General features: G+C 38.0%; 1 protein-coding gene and 1 pseudogene across 3 annotated transcripts in view; both read right to left on the bottom strand.

Moving 5' to 3' along the window:
* Positions 1–2,760: 2,760 nt before the first annotated feature.
* The window catches only part of LOC138045584 (melanocortin receptor 5-like), a 49,048-nt gene continuing 29,308 nt past the window's right edge, over positions 2,761–22,500 (bottom strand). Inside the window, exons 3-4 of one of the 3 annotated variants that reach the window (XM_068892135.1) lie at positions 4,727–4,895; positions 2,761–4,261 (exon numbers count right to left, since the gene is read on the bottom strand). In XM_068892135.1, coding sequence (XP_068748236.1) covers positions 3,228–4,154 — 927 coding nt within the window. In that variant the 5' untranslated portion in view covers positions 4,155–4,261; positions 4,727–4,895 and the 3' untranslated portion in view covers positions 2,761–3,227. Of the gene's footprint in view, positions 4,262–4,726; positions 4,948–5,662; positions 5,808–22,500 lie in introns of those variants that run through there. The other 2 variants (XM_068892136.1, XM_068892134.1) reach the window with 2 other exon arrangements.
* LOC138046131 (uncharacterized) lies at positions 7,922–8,891 on the bottom strand (annotated as a pseudogene).

The following is a 22,500-nucleotide window of genomic DNA, read 5'->3' as shown; positions in this document are numbered from 1 at the left end:
CACGCGACGTAAGACACGAATATGACTGAGCAAGAAGTGAAAATCACAGAGAAAGCTGACGCCTAACCTGCGAAAAGGCCCATTTTTAGCTTCGCCCATATGTTCTCTTATGTCGTCGCTCGCTAAAATTGGGCCTGACCAAAAGTCTCTCAAGAATTCCGTTTGGTCGGCCAAATTTTGGCCGACCAAACTCGTGATCTGATTGGCTGTTGAAACGCCGGAAGTGAAAATGCCATCGTGATTGCGCGGAGCTCTCGCGAAGTCTTCGAGACTAATCCGCCATAAGTGTACGAAGAAATTTGCTCCCTTTTGTTCTTACAATGCCGTGGACGGTGCAACTTGATTTTTTTTGTATAAATGGAGATATGCCATCTGAAATATCTCATAACTTGTCCAGAATCGGGTTTGAATCTCTGGAACGAGTGAAATTAGCGATTCCGTTGTCGAGCTCTGTGGCCATGGGGTTGAAAGAACTTTGGCACAAAGTTCCCTGATGTTTTGAAAGCCGCTAAATAGCTGGTTCTTTCAAATGGCAATGAAAGCCGATGCATATTGGTTTCCTGGATGAGACAAGGGACATATATATCAACAGGAGGAGATGCTGATAAAATCGCAAGTTACACGAATGCATGTTTTGAATATCTGTGTATCAAACGGCTTTATTTATTTACTGTACATCACTGATGACACGGTTTTTTTGCACACTTCATAATATTTCCAGTTGATTTAACTTAAAACTCACACTCCAGAAACTAAAATGCAATGTTTCCAGAGAGATCAATTGTACAACAATAAAAGAAACTTTGCGAGTCCATCTTACTCTTCGTACTCCATCAAAAAATTAACAGCCAAACGTATCATGATTTTACTGCGCGCAATTCTAGAAATACACTGCAACTGAAGATATTACCCGAAAAAATCACCAAAGAAACCTTCATGGGAAACACGTTAAAGGAATAATGTATTTCTCTTTTTTTTTCTTTAAAAATCTATTGCCAAACCGTCCAACGACAAAATGCTAGGTTATCTCAATTACAAATTAAGATGTCAAGCTTAAAATATTGCATATTCAGTGAAGTTCGGAGGGAGAATTACACCGGCCTTTGCCGCAATATAGTCGTCGAAAACATTCCCCATGCTTTAAATGTGTTTTTCTCAAATTAAAGCCAACGGTAACTTTCGAATTCGTTTATAATATTCCTCCCACGGTAATTAACTTTGGTCAAAACAAAATAGCGTGAATCAGCCGGAACCGCGTGTATTGGTGTAATGGAAGTAAATTTGATTGGCCGACGAAGGACATGTCAATCAATCAAAAAAGGTGGGCGGAAGGAATTTCGAAGAGGAATTTGGTCAGGCTCTATTTTTCGTTTCGCCAACTCCACATTACGTAGCACGCGAAACTAAAATAGAGCCTGATCGCAGGTTAGCTGACGCCTTACCAGGAGAACGCATACGAGCTGTTGGCATGTGTTTTTACAAACCTGTCATGGAACTCATCCCCGGGAACAGTTATGTCACAACCCCCAAAACCCACGAGATGCCTCATGTATCGAAGTCAAAGACCGGACGCGCGTTAGAGCTACCTTGAACAAAAACGCAGCTCGACTTCTTGCCAAGTACTGGGACAAAAACATTGTCGAGGAGCCGACTTGATTTGTATCATTAGAATTTTTTTTTCCTTAAGCTTGGTCCTTGAAGATGCGAGATGGAGTCGCGGAGACTCTGGCAGAAGACGTGCCAGGTCACACAAAGTACTGAGACATCTCAATCCGTGTGACTTCCACGAATTTTCAGCTACTCCAAGACGCATTTTAATTGTACGACTTGACAGTGGTCCAAAAATACACTGAATTAGGAAATTATGCCAATATCCTGAAGGACGGTTTTGTCTGAGATTTCTGCAACGTGTTTTTGGATTAAAATTCCGTAGAAATAAATTGTTTTACTACTTTGTCATATGTTTATGGTAATAATATGTTGGCCATCTATGAGGGAGTGGGGAAAGAAATATTGTAAGCGCGTAAAATGCAGTTTTCCTCGCCCCTGTGGTTCCCTGGAGTGTGAGCTGCTAGAAAGAAAACCGAGCAGGATTTAATAGCCCGCAAGCATGCATGCTCCTTCTTAGGCAAGTTCGGTGGTGTACGAATTGAAACAGAAACTAAAGGAAACCCAAGGTCAACTTTTACAGCAGTGTGGCCACCGTTTGAAAATGTAACATACTGCAAGGGATGCAGCTTGTTAGTAATGAATAACCGCTGCATGATGTTGCACGGTTTAATGTACAAATCAAACGGTTTAAAATCTGTAAAACAATCTTTAGCGCTAACGGACCCGCTTCCTGAGATCGTTGAAGTTCGGGGTCGCTCATGCCTCCTTGTCGTTGTAATTAACAAAATTGTATAACGATACGCCTTTATATATGAGAGAAATCTTTTCAGGCAGTTCTGCGTCCTGTGTCCGTCTTTATACTAGACGAATTTAATAGACGGAGAAAAAAATGTTTGCCCAAGTTCGTCCCAAAAGGATTTTGCGTCTTCTATAGCTCATCTCCTCTTTTCACTAGACGTATAATATGACAGACGCATAATTTGTCTAGACGGATTATGCGTCTTTAGCATAGAAACGGCCAGTGAGCAAACGTTTGGAAAGGAACTTAGAAGAGTGGTGATTTAGTTAACTCCGGAGAATCTTGATCTCTGCTGCTGGTAGTGACCATTAAGACATTATGTACAACTTCAGAAAACCCATTATGGCACAATAAAAGGTTTATTTTATTTATTTTTTTCAACAGGTACTCTACTTACGTAACCCTTGGGTTAAAAAGTAATGCGCTCGAAACGTCGGTGTTTCGAATCATACAAGCGCATTATTTGAAATTATTTACTTAACGTTTCGTATGCTTTGACATACACCCTCACTTGATAAAACTAAAAACAAGAATCTTGTAAGCTAGTGATGTGAGTAATGCTCAGAATATCACAGATCAGGTTATACTTTGGTCACAGGAAAATAGGATGCACCTTAACCCGAAAAAATGTAAGGAGCTTAGGATTTCGTTTGTTCGGAACCCCAAAGAGTTTCATGCAGTTGTCGTTGAGGGAAAAGAGCTAGTAGTTGTAAGTAGTAATAAGTTAATTGGGCTTACTGTAAGTGACAACCTAAGATGGAGTGCCCATGTAAATGATGTTATTAAGAAAGCTATACCGTCTAGGGTTTCGAGACAGCTAACCCGGAAAACAGTTCAACTTGTTGATGGAGTCCTTCACTGCTCCCCTCACTTCTTTTATTTTCCAACAGTACAGGAATGGATTCAACGTGGAGTTCAACAAAAGAAGAGTAATCGTTACAACATGGGCTCGGTGAAAATTTGCCGAGTGTAACCCAAGCACACCACGCAAGCCTGTAACAACAGCAAACGGTAGATAACAAGCAAGTAAAGTCATTTGTACCCACAAAGCACTAGACACGGTCTTTCTGTATCGTGCTATATTCAGTGGAATTCGTGCTTCATGTGGTTGTCCTTGGGACTTATTAGACTTTGCTTGAGCTTTGTGCCGGTGGAGGGTAAGATAAATCTTTATGCAGCAAAACATGGAGGTTACTAGACATAATAGCATTATTATGGAGGTAATCGTCTCAGCTATGCGACGCTTGTAGTACATTGTTATTGAAAAGCTAGAGCTAAAAAGCCAAAAACAGACCACGAGGATCCATACACGTCTCAAAGTTACCACTTGCCTGTATCTTAGCCTCAACATAAGGGCGAGAAGTCTGTCTACACTTATTGCCGTTATTGTTAACACAGACACCCCACAAAAAATGGAGCCTATCGTATTTAAGAGTATGGTAGAATAGTAGCACAGCTTGGAATGTTCTCGAGCAAAAATAAAGGTTACAAAAAGAGGATGTGAAATTAGACCCACGCAGAAATCTGTACTTGCGAGGCAACCAAACAAAAGTTTTGATGGCGGATGAAGGGAAGAGACTTTTCGAAGAGCGACAAAGATCAGAACATTCCCCATTAAAGCGGTGATGGAAAGGAGAATATTCAATGCTAAAATAACTGTTGGAAGTGGTTCCTTTACGCTCGCCAAGCAACAGAATTCTTGAATTGTCGTGCAGTTTCCAGTTTCAGTGAAATCCGGCTTCATGTTTGGTATTGATAATTTTTCCTTTTTTTCTGTTATCAAAATCTTCTTATCTTCACCGGTCTTTTAGAGGACTCCTACTTCAGATGACACAGTTTCATCTGTCTTTCCTGAAAAAAAGAAAGTTTATAGTTAAGTGCAGAAAGTAGCTCTCCTAGACAACTAACATTGAGCAGCCTTTAGTGAACGACCCAGGCATTTGCATCTCACTTACTACGTGATAGAGCACGGATTCACACGTGTCAATATGCGAGTAAGAGGAAAAAAAGGTAACAGTTTTACTATGAGCAACAAACTATTCTTTAATCAGAACAGTGTCTTGGTGTTTCTATAATTCTGTTGTGGTTTCTGCCGTGCACTAAAATCGCCATTTTTATCTGAGAGTTACAATTGCTTTTGCGCGTGGTTTAAAGAAAGATAAGTGAATTTTGGAGAAGAACTTTGGAGAAAAATGACTCCTATGAGTTCGTTGTCAAGAAAAAACGCCACTTTGATAAAATGTGGTAAGAAACCCGGGCCAAAGAAAACGAGGAAAGAAGAAAGATCGTTCCATGAAGGAAGAAGAAGGAACTCACCGCTAACGACAAAGGCCCATTGTTCGACCAACGTATGGCCTCCAACTAAAGGTTGTAAGTATAGCACTCCAGTAAAGGGTTACCCTACTGAGTTTCCTCCACGTTTACTTTTTCTTTCGCTGAAGAGAGTACTTTGTTGCTATTCAGTTTTCTTGTGCCAGAAGCCTTTCTGTTTTATCTCAATTTTCCGTCATCGCAAATCAATATGAAATAAAAATAGTATTTCCAGAAAAGTGCAATGGGTTATTATCATTATGACTATCTTGTTATAAGCTTGTGTTTCATTGGCCGACAGCATGACAGCGTTGATAAGATGTGATTAGCTTGGAAAACATTAGGAGACAAAAACTCGGGCTTCATTTTTTAATTAATATAATAGGGTATATTATTCCTCGATTATAAAGGCACCGAAGTGTTTTGTTCCTGATATTTCAAATATTCTCTTTCTTAAGCCTTGTCATGTCACGAATATCGGCAAAATAATATTACATCCTTCTAACTCAATATACATTTTATCATTAACCAAAAGCAATATCGAAACCGCTCACGCGCTTTTTTAGTCCTTCATAGTGATTGGCAAGATGCAGCTTGTTTTATCGTTAATGCCCGTACAAATCTAGGCAAATGAGTTCCACTGCTTGCGCCCGCTTATCAATAACTGAAATCTTTAAAATAGTTATTGCTTCTGATTCTTCATTCGATTGGCTTTACGGTGATATAATTTTTGTATAGTTTTGATAAAACTGACAAGAGTACAAACGATTTTTCAAAACACCCCTCTTGAAGGTCTATAGTAACCTTAAGGTTAAGATGCAAAACTTTATTTTCCCAACGTTCCCAAACTAGACGTTTTTAGCGACTCTACGTGATGCAGTATTGTCATAAAAGAAGACGAAATCTTGAGTCAGTCGACATACATCATTGATGTACGGTTACCTTTTTCTCTTGATTCAGTTGACAGAACTCTTTAACTGAACTTGCAGGCTGCTGTGGAATACTTTTCAGAATATGAAGAAAACAGCAAATACAGCAATACAGATGTCTCCACTGTCAAGTTCCTGAGTTTCTGATTAAAAAAAAAATGAAATCCGAGTAGAGAGCATATAAACTTTCACTAACAGGAAATCAAACTCCTCAGTGGCCCTTGGTGGTACTAATTACTTTAGGTTGAGACATTTTCTTTGACATTTTCGTGGATTCAAATGTCAGGTTGAAGATTTAATTTCCGTAAGGAAGCATCAACGCATACTTTGCAATGAACTTTAATCTAATAGATATATCACCTGCGTTTGTTCCTATTCAGTTTTCGTGTGCCAGAAGCCTTTCAGGTATTTCAATTTTCCGTCATCGCAAATCAATATGAATTCAAAATAGTATTTTCCACCAAACTGCAATGGGCAGGAGATACCTAGATAATCTCTTGACATGCAAAGCAATATTGAAAAAGCCTCACGCACTTTTTTCAGTCCTTCATCTACTGATTAGCCAGTTGCAGATGGTTAATGGTAAACGCCAAACGAATCCAGGCAACTGAGTTTAGCAACCACTGTCAGTTTTGCGTTTGAAGGCCCGCTTATGAATAAAAAAATCTTCAAAATAGTTATTTTTTTCTGATTCGTTATTTGATTGGCTTTACGTTGATGTATTTTTTTTGTATAGTTTTGTTAAAAGTGACACGAGTACAAAATAAATTTCAAAGCACCCCTCCTTAAGGTTTACGGTAACCTCAAGATTGAGCTGCAAAACTTTATTTTCCCAAATGTCGTGTTTGTTGACATCATTTTGCTTCTCCTAGACGTTTTAAGCGACTCGACGTCGTGCAGTATTGTCATACAAGAAGATGAAATCTTGAGTGAGTCGACATACATTATTGATGTAGTTACCTTTTCTTTCTTGATTCCTCACCCATTCTCAGCTAACTGGGACCATTCGCAGTTTGTAAAGTCAAAAAATGAAGTGTTACCGATTTTCATTTTATTAACATTTCTGAATATGATAACTCTTTAACTTCCTTTTTTTGAATTTGCGCAATTAACGACCAAGTAGTTTGCAAGTTAAACGAAAAAATGTTTAACCCTTCTTGTGAAAAAAAGAAACTTGTGATTTTTAGGGCCTCGATAGGAAAAACTTAACTTTAGTAATGGATAAGTGTCATTGCAAGTAAACTTTTGTCGTTTTTAATAAACATGTATATGGGGAAAAATTAATTTGCTTTATTATTTGTACTAACTTGTAACTTGTCAGAAATAACTTTTTAACAATTTTACAAGTTTAATCATATTTTTATCGATATGAAAATTCCATTTTTTATGTTTTCTGTTACGTTTTAACTTCGGGGATGTAAAAGTCCGCATTCATCTAACTATAAATGCTACAAACGAAACTATTTAACCACAAACTTTTTAATTGGTATGTTACGCCGAAAGATAAGCGGAAACGGCCTGAAACATGGTAACGTAATTTACAAATGACAGTAACGTAATTTACACTGTCTCGCTATTACTCTATAACACACTATTACACTATAACACTGATAACAATCTATTCCTGATAACGGTACAAAATCACAGGTTTACCTAAACTCATGCTCTGTAAGCTTTCATTCTCATGAAAGAAAATGTGAACTACACACTTTCGATTAACTACTACTGATAAACTTGAACGACACAATTAAATTGAAAAATTGACTATGACCTTGGACGGAGTATTAATAACAAGGCGTTCGAGTTTCTGCAGTTCTTTGCAATGTAAACTTAATTTCAATATGTGATTTATGTTCTTTTTTCTAGTTGGTAACGTAATTTACATCCACTCATAAAGCAATAGAAACGGAATATGAAAAGCAGTTATCAATCAAACTACGCCACTTTTCAGTTCCTTCTGACAAAAGTAGCACAGCCAGTGTTTTCAGTAAAGTTTTCAGTTCATTGTTTTATTTTTAAAGCTCAAAACGTACATGCCGTTGCTCGATCAGTTCAACGGTTACATCTGTAACCTTAAAGGTGCGCCCAGTTCTGCCAAGGGGGACCGTAGGCTCGATTACGCAGAGAATGCTGTGTCTTTCAAGCCACAAGACATCCTTTCGAGCAGGCCACTTTAAACTGTTTCCTTTTCCTCTTGTCGTGAAGGAGACCTACAACTCATCGTCATCTTCGTCAATTTGTACGCGGCTAGTTTATCTTTGTGGCCAACGTATCAATTTCCTTCATAGTCGGCAGCTACCCAGTCATTAACACGTACGGCAAGTTGGCTGTCAAGGGGACCACTAACTTCATTTAAGATCATGGTGACTGCTTTCCACCCATAAGTTGAGTCTGCTTGGAATCCTTTGTCATGAGGGCAGTTACTGCAGTAACAAGAGTTCTCTCTTACCATTACTTTTTCTGCTGAATTGCCAACCACAGAATGAAGTTTCATCGTTTTTGGAACCCCCTTGACTTCTTTGTATTTTCTTTCAAGGTATGCTACTGTTTTACCATACTCTTCTTTACTGTAAAATCTGTACGCGACTGAGGAGCTAGTTTTACGCGTTAAGACCCGCTCGAAAAAGTCATTGACATCTTAGATCTTGACTTTACCTGTCTTTACTGCCTCGTCTGCCATCCTCTTTGCGGTTCCTCCCACTCCATCGCATGACCCTTTTCCGTGACCGGCTAGCTTTGAAATAGTTCCACACAGCCGGAAACCCAAACTCACTCTTGTGATTAGCTGTCACGGCAAAGATAGTCTTGTTTCGGTACTGTGAGGTGGGGCTGTCTGTCCAGTAGTAGATGCAAGTCAGCGGTGTGACCAAACCCTTTAACTCAGATAGGAACTTCTTAAGTATTAGGTATATCGATGATGAGTTGTGGGATAGCTCATCTGATACGAATACAAAGCTCTTGTGCTTTAAGTGGCCATCAGCATCTTTGAAGTAAACCACGACAGGATGAAGACTTACCATAACCCTATTCCAATACGCACTCTGGACTTCATCACAGGACTGGCAAAGGTAGTTCTCGGCAAAGTCCATTTGAGCTATTACCTCACCCTTCGGAAGGTTTTCTTTTAGACGTTTTAGCTGGGAATACTGCAGAGTCACTCGATTTGCGTGTCCTCGGAACTTGCTCACTGCATTTTCTACAACGTTGATAAATTTCGCCTTGGAAACTGCGCTTTTTCCCATCTTGATCTTCTACCTGTTTCCACCGCTCATACTCTACTGATGGGCATGCTAGGATCTCTTTTATTTAATTTGCTCATCATTATTTTCAGCAATAGACTTGTCAGGGTTGACAGTGGTGGTGGCTTCTTTGCCTTCCAGAGCACGTAGTAAGAGGGCCAGGTTTTGGTGATGCTGACAAAGACAGGTATTACGGGAAGTGAAAGATGCCAGAATTATGTGCTTTGGCCTCAGTCGGCAAAATGTTGCATGGGACATCCTTTGGTCTGGGTTTTCTGCTTTGAACTTGTCAAAAAAGTTGTACAAGTAATCGCACAGGATGTGCTTCTGCACCTTAACGCCTGTTTCATTTCTCTTTGCATCGTTCTTTCCTGGCATCATTCGACTATTATTATCCCTTTCCAGGGTTTAGCCATCTCTTGCTTGGCTTGATGGATCTGAAGGAGGCGCGTCCTCTTCTCCATAACACAGGACTTACTTTGGGACTGCATTAGACTATTCCTCGCCAGTCTGGTCTCCTTGTTCATCCTTCTAAGAAGCCTGCACTTCTTCTCGATTTTTCCAGAGACGATATTTCGAATAACCTGCTTGCTTCGGTTAATCACATTCAATCGGGCTGATTCACGAATCTCGTCCACCAGGACGTTGCTGAACAGAAGCCTCTTTATTTCCGGTAAATTACGTTACGGTAACGTAATTTACATTGTCTTCAATATTATTTCTAGCGATTATATAATGACAGTAATATTAAAACTGATACATGAATTCTTGAGTTCCTAGAAGGCAAATATATATTTGAACACCTGTTACCAACTTGCTGTATTCCGTAGGTAAATTATGGGAATAAATTTCAGTAACGTAATTTACGTGCAAATTGCCCAAAAGCCTTTCGTTTGTTTATTTTTTCATGGTGTTTGGATAGTCCCCTGTTATGTTTGCTGTGATTAAAACAGAAAGACAAAAGGGATAAAAAATCGTAATACACATATCAGAATACAAAATTTGTCAGTCAATCACTTGCCCTACAAACATGGTAACGTAATTTACCCAAAATCATTGGACAGCATCTCTTGACAATATTCACGGAAGGCAAAAAGGGTGTCAAGCTTACAGCTCTTATATTTATAATCGTCTGTGTAATATGTACAAAATGGGCACATCTTCAATGGAAAGTCTAAAGCGTTTACTGGCTTAAAGGTCATTTGAAAGTACATTTTCTTCCGTGTGACAGGCTATTTTCAGCAACATGGGATAACATAAATTCTCACCAGAGAGTAACCTGAAAAGCTAATTCAATGAAATTTCCCTGGGTATTTCCTTTGGTGTTTAAGATCAAAATAAAACACGTTTTAGTGATATAGAATGTAAGATACAAAAATTGAAAAAAGCCCAAAGCGTGTGACATCAATGGTCCCTGTTAGCTGAGAATGGGTCTCCTGCTGTGGAATAATTTTCAGAATATGGATAGTACAGCAAACTAAACAGAACTGAAACGTGTACAGGTAAGTTTTTTTCCGACAAATTTAGGCTGTAGCTCCCAATGAGAGTCCTTAATGTATCACATTTCCATTTTGTTTTTTTTTCAACTGCTTAAATGCGCGATGGGTACAAAATATCTTCTGGCTTCTGGAGGCCTCTTTCAGTCGGCAAAATGCAGTCTTCTCAACTTTGATAAATATGAACATTTCCCAACTGCTGCTTATGAAACTTCAGTACCTGAAAGGGTTTGAATTTACTTTAATTCCTCTCTTTTGAAGTGAGATTAATTGTCATAATTTGATGTTCCATTTCCGTGAGCACAAAAGAAAATTTCTGGAAATTTTCAGGGGCGAAAAAAAGAGCCGCGCAGGTTTGTTTGCTATTCAGTGGAATTTTTCAATGACTTCGAGATTTAATCGCAAATATAGAAGTAAACGGAGCAGTGATCAGTCAACATGTGACTTTTTATCGCGGGGGGGAGGGGGGGGGGAGCTCGATATATCTCTGGGTGGGGAGGTCCGGCGCGGACCCTCATACCCTGACCCTATTTAAGACAAATATCGCTGATTTTCCTACTCTTTTTAAGAATTAAGACAGACTTCCGATTTTTGATACCCTGTTTAAGACATCAAGAGACTATGATAGATTGATTGATTGATGACATTTAACCCAGTTTAAGACAAAAATTGATAAATCGATACCCTGATTAAGACAAGAAATGATAAATTCGATACCCTGTTCAAGACAAAAATCCCGAAAAACATACCCTGGCTGGCCGCACGTCCCCATTAAGCCCTTATAAGGGAGTATCCCCCCCCCCCGGGGCTTTTTATAGACCAAAACAGTAAGGACTTCACTTAGGCCCCGTCCATATGTATCCGGATATTTATGAATCCGCAAATTTTTCTTTCCAGATACGGCTTCTATTCACATGCATGCGGCGGATTCTCAGCGAATCCGGATAGTTTTGAATCCGTTCTCCAGAGTGGAAAAAAATAAATCCACAACGAGTCCGATAACGTGTGGACGGTGAATCCTAATCGTGTCCAGTCTCTTACCGAACAATATGGAGCACAACGTGTAGGCCTAGTTTCTCCAGAATGAATCCGGATACCATCGAATGCGTGTGCACAGGCGAATTCGATTTGAATACGCTATATTGAGGGGAAAATTTGTGAATCCGGAAAGAAAAAGTTTTGGATTCAAAAATATCCGGATTCGTGTGGACAGGAAAACGTCGCAAAACAAAGGGTTGAATGAGTCGTACAATGCGGTTCTGCAACGTGTTACAACTCTTTCTACTTTTCTTAGCCAACCTATGCCAAACAATCAAGTAATCCACGGGGCTTTTTTTTTATTTTTAGGAAACGCTTTCTTGACGAATATACCTGTAGCTATTATTTATCGACAGATAAGTGGAAAGATTCTAATTTAAAATTTTAATCCATTTTCGAATACGCGTCGCCGTCATATCCTCCCGTGGGATGTCCAACTCGGGCTGATCGTGGTCAAAAAGAACGCACTAACGCTGAATACAAATGTTGCGAATTTGCATAATTTCCGAAAGAGAGGACAACCTCGCGAGGTATACCCAAATTTTCGAACTTCTTTTTTTCGGAAATTTCTGTTCAATTTGATTTTCTTTCCTGAATTTCCGGAATTCTCGGGTTGAATGCTTTTCGGAAATTCAACTTTTCCCTTGAAATTTCCGTACCATTTGTTTCCATTTCGAAAATGTCGGAAATTTTGGTGGAATGGAAAGGTATCATAATCAATATTTCATTTCTGGGCTATCAGTAAATTTTACAAAACAACACGTCATTTCGTATCTGATAATTGAAATTCTCGCTTATTCTCAGCTATCATTTAAACCTCATCTACTAATTTATTGTACTGACGTATAATGTTGGTCGGTAACACTGTTCAAGTTTATTTATTATTCTTATTACATATTACAAAAGAATCACTCTTACCCGCAAATAGCGAGAGCTAATCTAGGCGGGTAGAGTGAAATTGATTTATTTACATATTATACAATTTTAAATTGACGTATATTCAATACTTAAATTGATGTCAATCATGCCTATATCTTAAGCCTATAATGTATACTCTATAAACATGTCTATATAACGTTTTGTAAGTGAAACATAATAGTCGGTATGCCAACATAATCCTCCTCCTCATTGAGAATTTGAATTAGGTAGTGTCGCATTTTATTCTTGAAGCATGGCTTAGATAATTTCCTCAGGTCTTGAAGGATGCTATTCCATATTATTACGCCTCGTCGAGAAAAAGATTTGATTTGATGGGCTAACCTGGAATATTTAGTGTAGATGAAGACTTGTTCTAGTTGTCTTCAATGAGAAAGAGGAAAAAAAAATTATTGTCGAAAAAGCCATCCAAAGAATCAACTTGTAAAGAATATTTTATCTGTAAGAATCAAAGCTGATACCACTTGCTTCTCGCTTTTCTCAAGAATCAAAAGCTGATGTTAATTATGTTATGTTATTTATTTGTTTGAGCAAGTTGAAGTTTTGGCAGCTATTCAGCTGATGTGGACCTGCTATACCCAACCACCCATATACTCACAGAGGACAGCCACAACAACGGGAACTTCATCCCCTACTCTTTTCGAATAGTGTGTGTGTTCTTTAACGTCCCAAAGGGAACTAATGAACATGGAAGATATTTGTGAGACGGGGCCTACGGTTTATAGTCCTTATCCGAGAAGACATGAAAGTGTAACCATTTGCGGATGTAATTACAAAGGCAGCACTTTCTCGTCAGTTATTTAAAGACTCTGAGTGTTGGTCCGGCCGGAGTTGAGCTCACGACCTCCCGCATGCTCAACCAACTGAGCCACCGGTGCGCGGTATTGGGTCTCGTATTTTTCACTTTTTGCTCATACTGCAACATAAATTAATTATTTCACTTCGTACCCTTTCGCTGATGACAGATAAAAATCCATCAGTCACTGTTCTATGTTAGTTGTCTTCTCTGAGCGTTTGGGGTAGTCATGTCGTAACACTGGTACTACGTTGTTATCTCTTTTCGGGCATTGGAGTGTCGAACTGCGTGAGCGCCAAAAAAATCGTTATTGTTGAAAGAGAACATTCGCTAACGGAACACTCATGTTGTTACTACATTTAGAAGACGTTACTCTCTCAAACAGAACTATAATGGCAGATAGTTATTTGGTATTTCTTAAATAAATTGCAAATAGCATAAACGTTTCATTGTGTCATTCTTTTTGTTTTTAAAGCAGAAAAATAGAACTTAAGGTTTTTACAAATATTGACCACTCAGTGAAACAATGGACGCGATCTTTTTTCTGCTTCTATATTTACAGAATTGCGAGAAAAAGTGAAGGATTGTAAATACGGAGGATAGTAAATATTCATGTGATCAACAAACACCATGCCCAGTCTCACCAACTACCGACTACTACTGAACTGCACGCGCACAAAAGAGTTAAGAGGAAAAGCAACTTAAATATCTGATCGTGTTCTTTACCACTTGCTTCATCTCTTGCATCTTCCAACAGTACAGGAATGGATTCAGCGTTGAGTTAAACATAATAAGAGTTAATGTGGCATCTATTGTTAAAGGGAGAGGTGTGTGAATACCTGTAACTAATTTAACTGCCACTACACCAAAGGGAAGATAACAAGCCACTAATGATATCTGCAACCATATCGTACTGGATGCTGTTCTTCTGTACCGTGCTACACAAGGGGAATTTCTCCCCCGTTCGGTTGTCCTTGGTGAACATGGTGTTGTACTTGAGCTTGGTGTTGGTGAAGTGTGCGATAGATTTTCATGTAACAGCAAGCTGAGACTATAATTATAATTATACACAGGATCGTCACTGCAGAGGAGATGCTAGCGCCATAAAAAGGCATGTAATGTAATATTGGGGCATTAATAATGTTTAAAAGCCAAATAGAAACCGCAAAAACCCATACTCTCCGTAAGGTTATTACTTGTCTGTATCTTAACCCCAACAAAACGGCGAGAAGTCTGTCCATACTTATTTCAGTCAGTATCATCAAAGAGACTCCACAAAAAAAAAAGGGAAATGTGGAATTAAGAAGTAGTAAAGAATAGTAGCAATGCTTGGAGCATTTTGAGGACAAGAGAAAGTTCAGTGCTCGTAAGGCAGTCTAGAAGGAGTTTTGATGGAGAATTAAGGAATGACGCCTTTGGAAGAGCAGCGATGATCGGCGCATTTCCAAGAACCGCGGTGATGGAAAGAAGAATGTTAATACTGAAACAGTGATATTTGCCTTTTGTTCGGTAAGAGTCGACGAGAAATAAAACTCTTCAATTCTTGTCAGGTTTCTGACGTCAGTTAAATTCAACATTTTGTTCTTGGCAATGAATGTTGCGCGTAATGTGTTCTTGTTAGTCAAACCAAAAGTGTTCTGAAAATTCTCTGTTCATATATTACTTTGCCTCTCTGCCTCTCGTGACACCTTTTTTTTTCGCTGAAAGAAATGAAAGTGAAATAAGTTGTTGTAATTGTTTTTCCATCATCAGTAAATGTCTTTATTTTTGTCTTTAAAGGTTATTACTTGGTCTCTTTGGCAAGAATATAATGATGAGATTTTTGCCTTGCCAGATGTTCCCACTCTTCTTTTGTTTCATCGTGCAGCTCAGATGCTTCTCATGTAGACACGAATCGAACATACAGTTCACCCAGATAGTGATAGTTTTTACAAGGCTTTCTGAAGCGCTTACATACTGGACTTATCTTTATTTGCCTAAGCCTTAACTTTAATAAGTTGTTTTGTTCGTTCACTGACAAGTTGTGGTTGACGAAGTTGGCGTGCGTCGATCAGTACGAAACATGAATCATTGAAACGGCTCGCATTTATCGCTAAAAAAGATGAAATTAGCAACGGGAAAACAATGTTACATCTCAAGCAAGGCCAAGACATAGTATTTGTTAGTAATCTATCGACGGAAATTAAAGCTGTGAATATACTATGCAGAAAACCACTTTGGCTTGAAGAAAATCGTTTTTGTATGTGTAGTAGTTACCTTGAAAATAGCACCAAGTACGCTAAATGGCTGAAGCGATACACACTGGACGAAAAAACGGATTTTCACATATAGCAAATGTGGAGCAAATGCATGGCAAATGCTACGTTTGTGCACCTTTGCTTAGATTTTCTGAAAAGCAAAGATCACATTTGCCACAGTTTTTCCAGCCATGGCAACGCTCGTAAATGCCACATTTGTTTTAAATTTGCTGTTGTGAGTAAAAGTACGGATAACATGGTATTTTTTGTGACATTTGGAGGGGTAGTAAACATGATGTTAAAACTAAAATTTTGCAAGTACTTTTCCTGAAGTTGTAAATTTGATCAAACTTTCATCATTGCACCTTTTTACAAGGTAAGTAAAAGCGAGCAAATATTAGTTTTTGTACCCGTTTGCTCGGAGCAGCAAATGTGTTCAAATATGAATTTTTGCAGAGATTGCTCAGAATAGCAAATGTGGCCAAACGTGTAGTTTTGCAGGGTTTTGATCAGGAAAGCAAATCTGTTCAAGGATGTATTTTTGTAGAAATTTGCTCGAGATATTAAATGTAACCAAATGTACGACTTTTTTCACATAATTGCTCTGCATACCAAATGCAGTCAAAGAACCAGGTTTTCATGCTTGTTTACGATAGGAAATTTGACTATTTGCTCCGGTAGCCCTGTGATCAAAAAATAAAATTATGTTTTTGCTCACTGTAGCAAATGTGATAACAATATCATTTTTGCTTAAAGTACCAAATGTGAACAATATACTTGGAGCTTTTGGTCAAGATAACAGATGTGATCCAAAACATTAGTTTTGCTTGTAATAGCAAAATGATTAAAATGTGATTTTACACCACTGTTCTTTAATTAGGCCAGAGGTGAATGCTTTTCCATCACTTTTTTTCTCAAATTAGCAAATGTAATCAAAGAATCTGTTTGGCATTTTCCTTGAGATGGAAGATGACATACCCTTGAAACTCTGTTGATTGAATACTGCAACCATTTCAACAATAAAATAAAGCAGGTTTAATTATCTAAACATATGCAATAAAATGTCTCATTCTCAATTTTGACTATTAATAATACAAGTGCACATTGAGATGGCAATTAAATAGCTCTGAAACTTGGATGGACATACTGTATTTGCAGTATATTCATGAAGCTGTTTTATTGCCCTTTAGACAGTGCCTCCATACAATGTAACTCAAAGGTGAATTATTCCTTAGAAACTAATGCTAAAAATAATCCATTCTCATAATGCACCTGAATACAAATGTTACATGCAAAAGAATGTAGGTAAGGTAAATAAGATGAAAGATTACTCAACGTTTTTCTTCAAATTCGTGGCCGAAACATGCAGAAATTAGTAACAACCTAATGCAATACAACTAGCAGCAAATTATTACTCATCTTAATAAATAATTGACTTGCGTGACAGTAAGTTCCTAATTATGATATATATGCAGGTATTTAAATCCTAAATTAATTACATTGTTGAAATTATTTTACCTTTCTATACATGTAGTACTTTGGAAATGTAACCTGCAGAATTGCCTCAAATACCATAGCTTTTGTTTTTGCCAATACAACAATTCATTTGGATGAATGTACATTTTGAATCCCAAAAGCATAGCAAAATATCCCTTACAGCAGTAAACTTGGCAATGTTAAAGCCAACGGAGAAGTTAAGCCTGAGTTCAGATACCAAACATTTGATTGGGAATTAATAGAAACTTAGGCTGACCTTAGGACAACATAATAACTGCCATATGATACGTCACAAGTATATGCACAGTATACTTCCATATAAGAAAAAATTCAGTATCTAAATCAAACCTGCCTGAAAGTTGAAATAGCAGCTAGGAGAATGACTCAGCCATTTCACATTGATTCATATGCTACATTGCATTTTCATGTAATTGATTTAAGTTATTAGGTTTGGTATCTGAACTGCGCCCAATACTATTATCGAACAACTTACAGTAATGATGCACCAACCACAAACTGTGGTGAACATTTTGTTAAGCATTGTTTGAAAGCAAGTTCCTATAGTAGTGTACTTGAATCTAAGTTCTGCAAACACGTTTATCTACAGAACCAGATGGAAAATACTTCACAGTATGCTATAACATATTAACTGCATGTTTAGACCTACTTTACAAGTCACATCGAACCATATAAGGCGTGCCATCCGCCAGTTCAAATGGAGAATACTACAAATTAAAATGCTATAACAAATTAACTGCACGATTACACCTACTTTACAAGTGACACCGAACTGTATAAGGAGTGCCACCAGCCAGTTCAGATGGAAAATACTAAAAGTAGTATACTATCATCATCATCATCATCATCATCACTATGACAAATTAACTGCATGGTTAGACCTACTTTAAAAGTTACATCGAACTGTATGAGTTGCGCCACCCGCCAGTTCAGATGGAAAATACTACAAAATTAATTAGTGTACTACAATATGAAAAATTACCTGCATGGTTAGACCTACATTGTACTTTAAAAGTTACATCAAACTGTATGAGGCGTGCCACCCGCCAGTTCAGATGAAAAATACTACAAATTAGTATACTATGACAAATTAACTACATGGTTAGACCTACTTTAAAAATTACATGGAACTGTATGAGGCGTGCCACCCGCCAGTTCAGATGGAAAATACTACAAATTAGTATACTATGACAATTTAACTACATGGTTAGACCTACTTAACAAATTACATCGAACTGTATGAGGCGTGCCACCCACCAGTTCAGATGGAAAATACTACAAATTATTATATTATGACAAATTAATTGCATGGTTAGACCTACATTGTACTTTACAAATTACATCAAACTGTATGAGGCGTGCCACCCGCCAGTTCAGATGGAAAATACTACAAATTAGTATACAAGTACAACTGTATGACAAATTAACTGCATGGTTAGACCTACTTTACAAGTTACATCGAACCGTATGAGGCGTGCCACCCGCCAGTTCAGATGGAAAATACTACAGATATGTATATTATAACAAATTAACTGCATGTAATTGAGTGGTACTTATATTACACCCATCTTTCAATTATTGATGCCACGTGCAGATACGTCTATTAGAAAGATATCAATTAAACTCATGTTACTGCTTATGTTTGATGTATTTAGTATTGAAAGATCACTGACAATTTTCTCGGACTTAAAGGATTGTGAAACCTTTCTTGATTTTAGTCAAAAATTAGTGAGAACCGATTCCTTTATTAGCACAGGTAATCACTGATTGTTGCCCTGAACATTCGACTCTGCCATAATTACCGGATGCCTGAAAAAATTCACTTGACCCCAGTTCATGTCAAAAGATTAATTTCATACAGTGTATCCAGAATAACAATGACACTACTCTACCCAAGTATTGACATTAATTTGCAATTGCATCACAATTCACAATCAGTGGACTGTCTGTTTCTTGCACCTCAAGACATTCCCTTCAGCACTGCAGCTTGTGGTTGAGATAGGCCCTGGAAAATATTCACACCAGTCAATCAATCAATCAATGCATAAGCTACATGTACATTTCAATGAATTATGTAACACACCACTTTGCCACTCATAAGCAATCCTCCGGTGTAAGTGAAACTGAATAATGAAGCTAAAGGAATTGCAAACTTATCTGGAAGCCTGTGACAGCCTCCCACAAGTGTCCACCTTTCCAAATTGACCATTTTGTGCATGTAATAAAATCAATAATAGTTACTGAGCTTGAATTTCTCATAATTTTAAAATGGAATTAGTGTTTAATGTCTACAACTCAAAACAACTTTTGTATTTCATCTATAATTTGCTCTTTTTTCTTGGGTTCCTGGCCACAAAGCACTAAAAGCATTACGTGTGATTTTTACCATATCCAATTAAAGCAGTGGAGCAATCATACAAAAAACTGCTCATTAAAACAAAAGTTTTAATAAAAATTCTCCAGGATGTTCTTTTTGTGTTGTTACCGTATGAGCTACATGTAGACTAAGTACTTATCAAATAAAATTTGAGGTTTTATGGGGAGAAATTGAAAATATTGACAATATCAACTCTATCACAAAATGGTTGGTACAGTATATTTAGATAGCCAGCTCTCAACATGTACATGTATAGTAGCTGTATAATCTTCCATGAGAAATGCTAGTAATGCATTGAGTACTTTACCATAGAATACCCGACAAGACAATTGGATTTTGTTGTAAAGGCTCGCATACACCTGTACATGTACATGCAAACAAAATACACTGTACAAGTGAAAAATAACATGTGAGAAGCTTTATATACCAATTGTCATAGGAAATAGTTACATGCATCCTTGCACAAGCAATGTGGTGTGCAGTAGTAAGGTTTGGTGGAATAACGCTGCATATCCAGTTATTATTTCACTGTCTTCCCTGTATTCTGATTCGTTACAATTATTTTTTATGGCTTGGTATAAAAGGCTTTAGGTACTAAACATGTGACATTGTTTGGTCATGAGACACCAGTGAAGGTATTCCATGTCATAGGAAAAACAAGTGACAAGTACACTGTAACAAGTGAGATACCTTTTTATATCATGTCATATGAAATAGTTACAGTATATCCTTGCACAAGCAATGTGGTGTGCAGTGGCAAGGTTTGGTGAATAGCTTGGTACAAAAGGCTTCAGATACTAAACGTGTGACATTGTTTGGACATGAGACAACAGTGAAGGCATACGGTAACCATGTCAGGAAATTTGTATTCCACCAAACCTTGCCACTGCACACCACATCGCTTGTGAAAAGATATATTTAACTATAGCATACCCGGGCCACTAATGTGTTCTAGGAACAGTATTGTTTGAAGAATGAGGCACATAAAAATAAGTGGCAAATAAGGGGCCGGGTATAATAGACTTCAGCTGTCACGGGGATGCAGAGATCCATATCATTCATACCCCTTTCCTTATTATTGGTATTGTTTTGAATGGCCTTAAATTAATAACGTGACGTGAAATTACTAAGGGAGTACATGTACGTCTGCAAAAGTAAAGACTGTCCTTGCAGAGAGAGGGATGTATGATGCGAATCTCAATTCAGCAATCAAACGTGTTATGAAAAAGAAAGGATATTCTATACAAAATTTAAGGCATATACTTTCAGGTTATTTAATATTATCAGTGAGGTGACCTACCGAAACTCCTTCGGCAATCTTTTGCTATTCGGCGCTTTAAATCTTGAATCTTCCCGCTCTTTTGCTTAAATCCACATGTAGCTGTTCGGCCATCCTTTGTTCCAAACGTTCGTTGAACTCCGTTTGCTTTAGGAAGAAGGCCTCTATTTCTGCCATGAATTCTTCATCGATTAATGCTGCTGGCTTTGGTCGTAATTCTTTCTCGAACACCGTCCCTGAACTCCCTGATCAGAATCCAGTACGTACAGCTGTATGATTCAACGGTTCCATGTCAAGCAGCTAGCGAAGTATATTCTTGCTGGGTTTCTCTGGTCGCCTTGGAATTAGTGGGAATCGTGGACTTGAAATAGGCATAGAACATTCCAAAGACCGACCATTCAACATTCATGACACTGGTGTGTGTGTTTGTGGCGAACTACTGTAAAACTATAGGACTGGTTCCCGACGTTATGGCCTGAATGGTCGTTGTCCTTTCTTTCGGATTTCGTCGATTCTTACTGCCATTTCACCCGCACAAATGTCAAGGAATCGCCGTATAAAACCTTGGTCGTCCGAAAACGAAAAGAAAGAGGAAAGAGCACATCTCCCGCGCGAATTTCAAACCGTCGATAACCAAATTTTAATCGTCACAAGACCTCGTTTCCAGGGTCTTTGCGGCGGGGTGATTCAAAATGGCGGACAATTGCCCCTTCGAAAAGATCCTGGGAACGAGGAAGGCCCAAGCATTTTGTTTACCACTGGTTCGTTTTCGTTGTAGGACGTTGCCGCTAATGAAACTCAAAAGGTTCCGAATACCAGTGCAGTTTTCGTGCAATAATATAAAGGTTATGTCAAAATTGAAAGTTTGCCACAGCAGTAAAATTTGTAACAAATATCATATGCACATTGCCTATGACAACAAAACGAAGATGATGTAAATCACCATATTTGCTCCCTGGTATTACAACAAAGTCATATTCCGGCAATTCATTCCTTTTTGCTCCCATTGCAAAAGAGAGTAAATAAAATGCAAATGTACGTATTTTGATCCTTTGAAAATCAGTTCAAACAATAATGCAAACTATTGGTTTTGCGACATATTTGCTTGCATTTGCGGTTGAGGTCAAACTGCTATCTTTGCGGTGAAGCAAATTTGAGCAAATCTGTGGAAACATTAAAGATTTGCATAGCACGCAAATGCCAAGCAAATAATTACATTTCCTTAACATTTGCACACAAATTCCTACAAAACAAACATTCAAGTTTGCGCAGGCTTTACCTGTCAAACCAAAGTTAAAGCAAATTTAGAGCCCTAAATTTGCCACATATTTGCTCAATTCGCAAACTCGAGTAAATCCATTTTTTCGTCCAGTGTACGAAAGCTAAGAAGGATAGAGTTGTATTGCCCTTGGAAATTATCAAACAAAACAACCATCTAGACCTATTCTCATTGTCTTTATCTTTCGCCCCAACAACAAGGCGAGAAGTCTGTCTTCACATATAGTAGTAAATTAGGCCCAGGGTATCTGCAAAAATATATCAACGTAGAAACAGCGTTGAGAGGGCTCTGGAGACACTATAAGGAAAACGTAGAGAAGCGATACGGAGCAATAAAACTTTTGATTTGTCGTGTGGTTTATATCACCAGTAAAATCAATTGTGATAATACAGTGGTCATTTAACGATAATAAAAGCTCCCTTTGTGTTTTCAAATTTCCCTGCAGGAAGGTTTGTAGAGCCTCAGTGTTAGACAGCTCTTTAGGCGCTATTCTATTGCCTCTTTTTTGTGGTAGGTTACTGCACGTGTTATCAACAATGAGATTCTTTTTGGGCTGAGAACTACAATCTTTATGACCATTGAAATTTGTGATGATCGCGTTTTCCATCTTCAATCAATAAAAACTCTATTTCCTTCTTTAAAACTTGTTCCTAGGTAGG

Source organism: Montipora capricornis, chromosome 4 (assembly GCF_036669925.1).
Source record: "Montipora capricornis isolate CH-2021 chromosome 4, ASM3666992v2, whole genome shotgun sequence".
Classification (NCBI taxonomy): domain Eukaryota; kingdom Metazoa; phylum Cnidaria; class Anthozoa; order Scleractinia; family Acroporidae; genus Montipora; species Montipora capricornis.
This window is presented reverse-complemented; position numbering and strand designations above follow the sequence as displayed.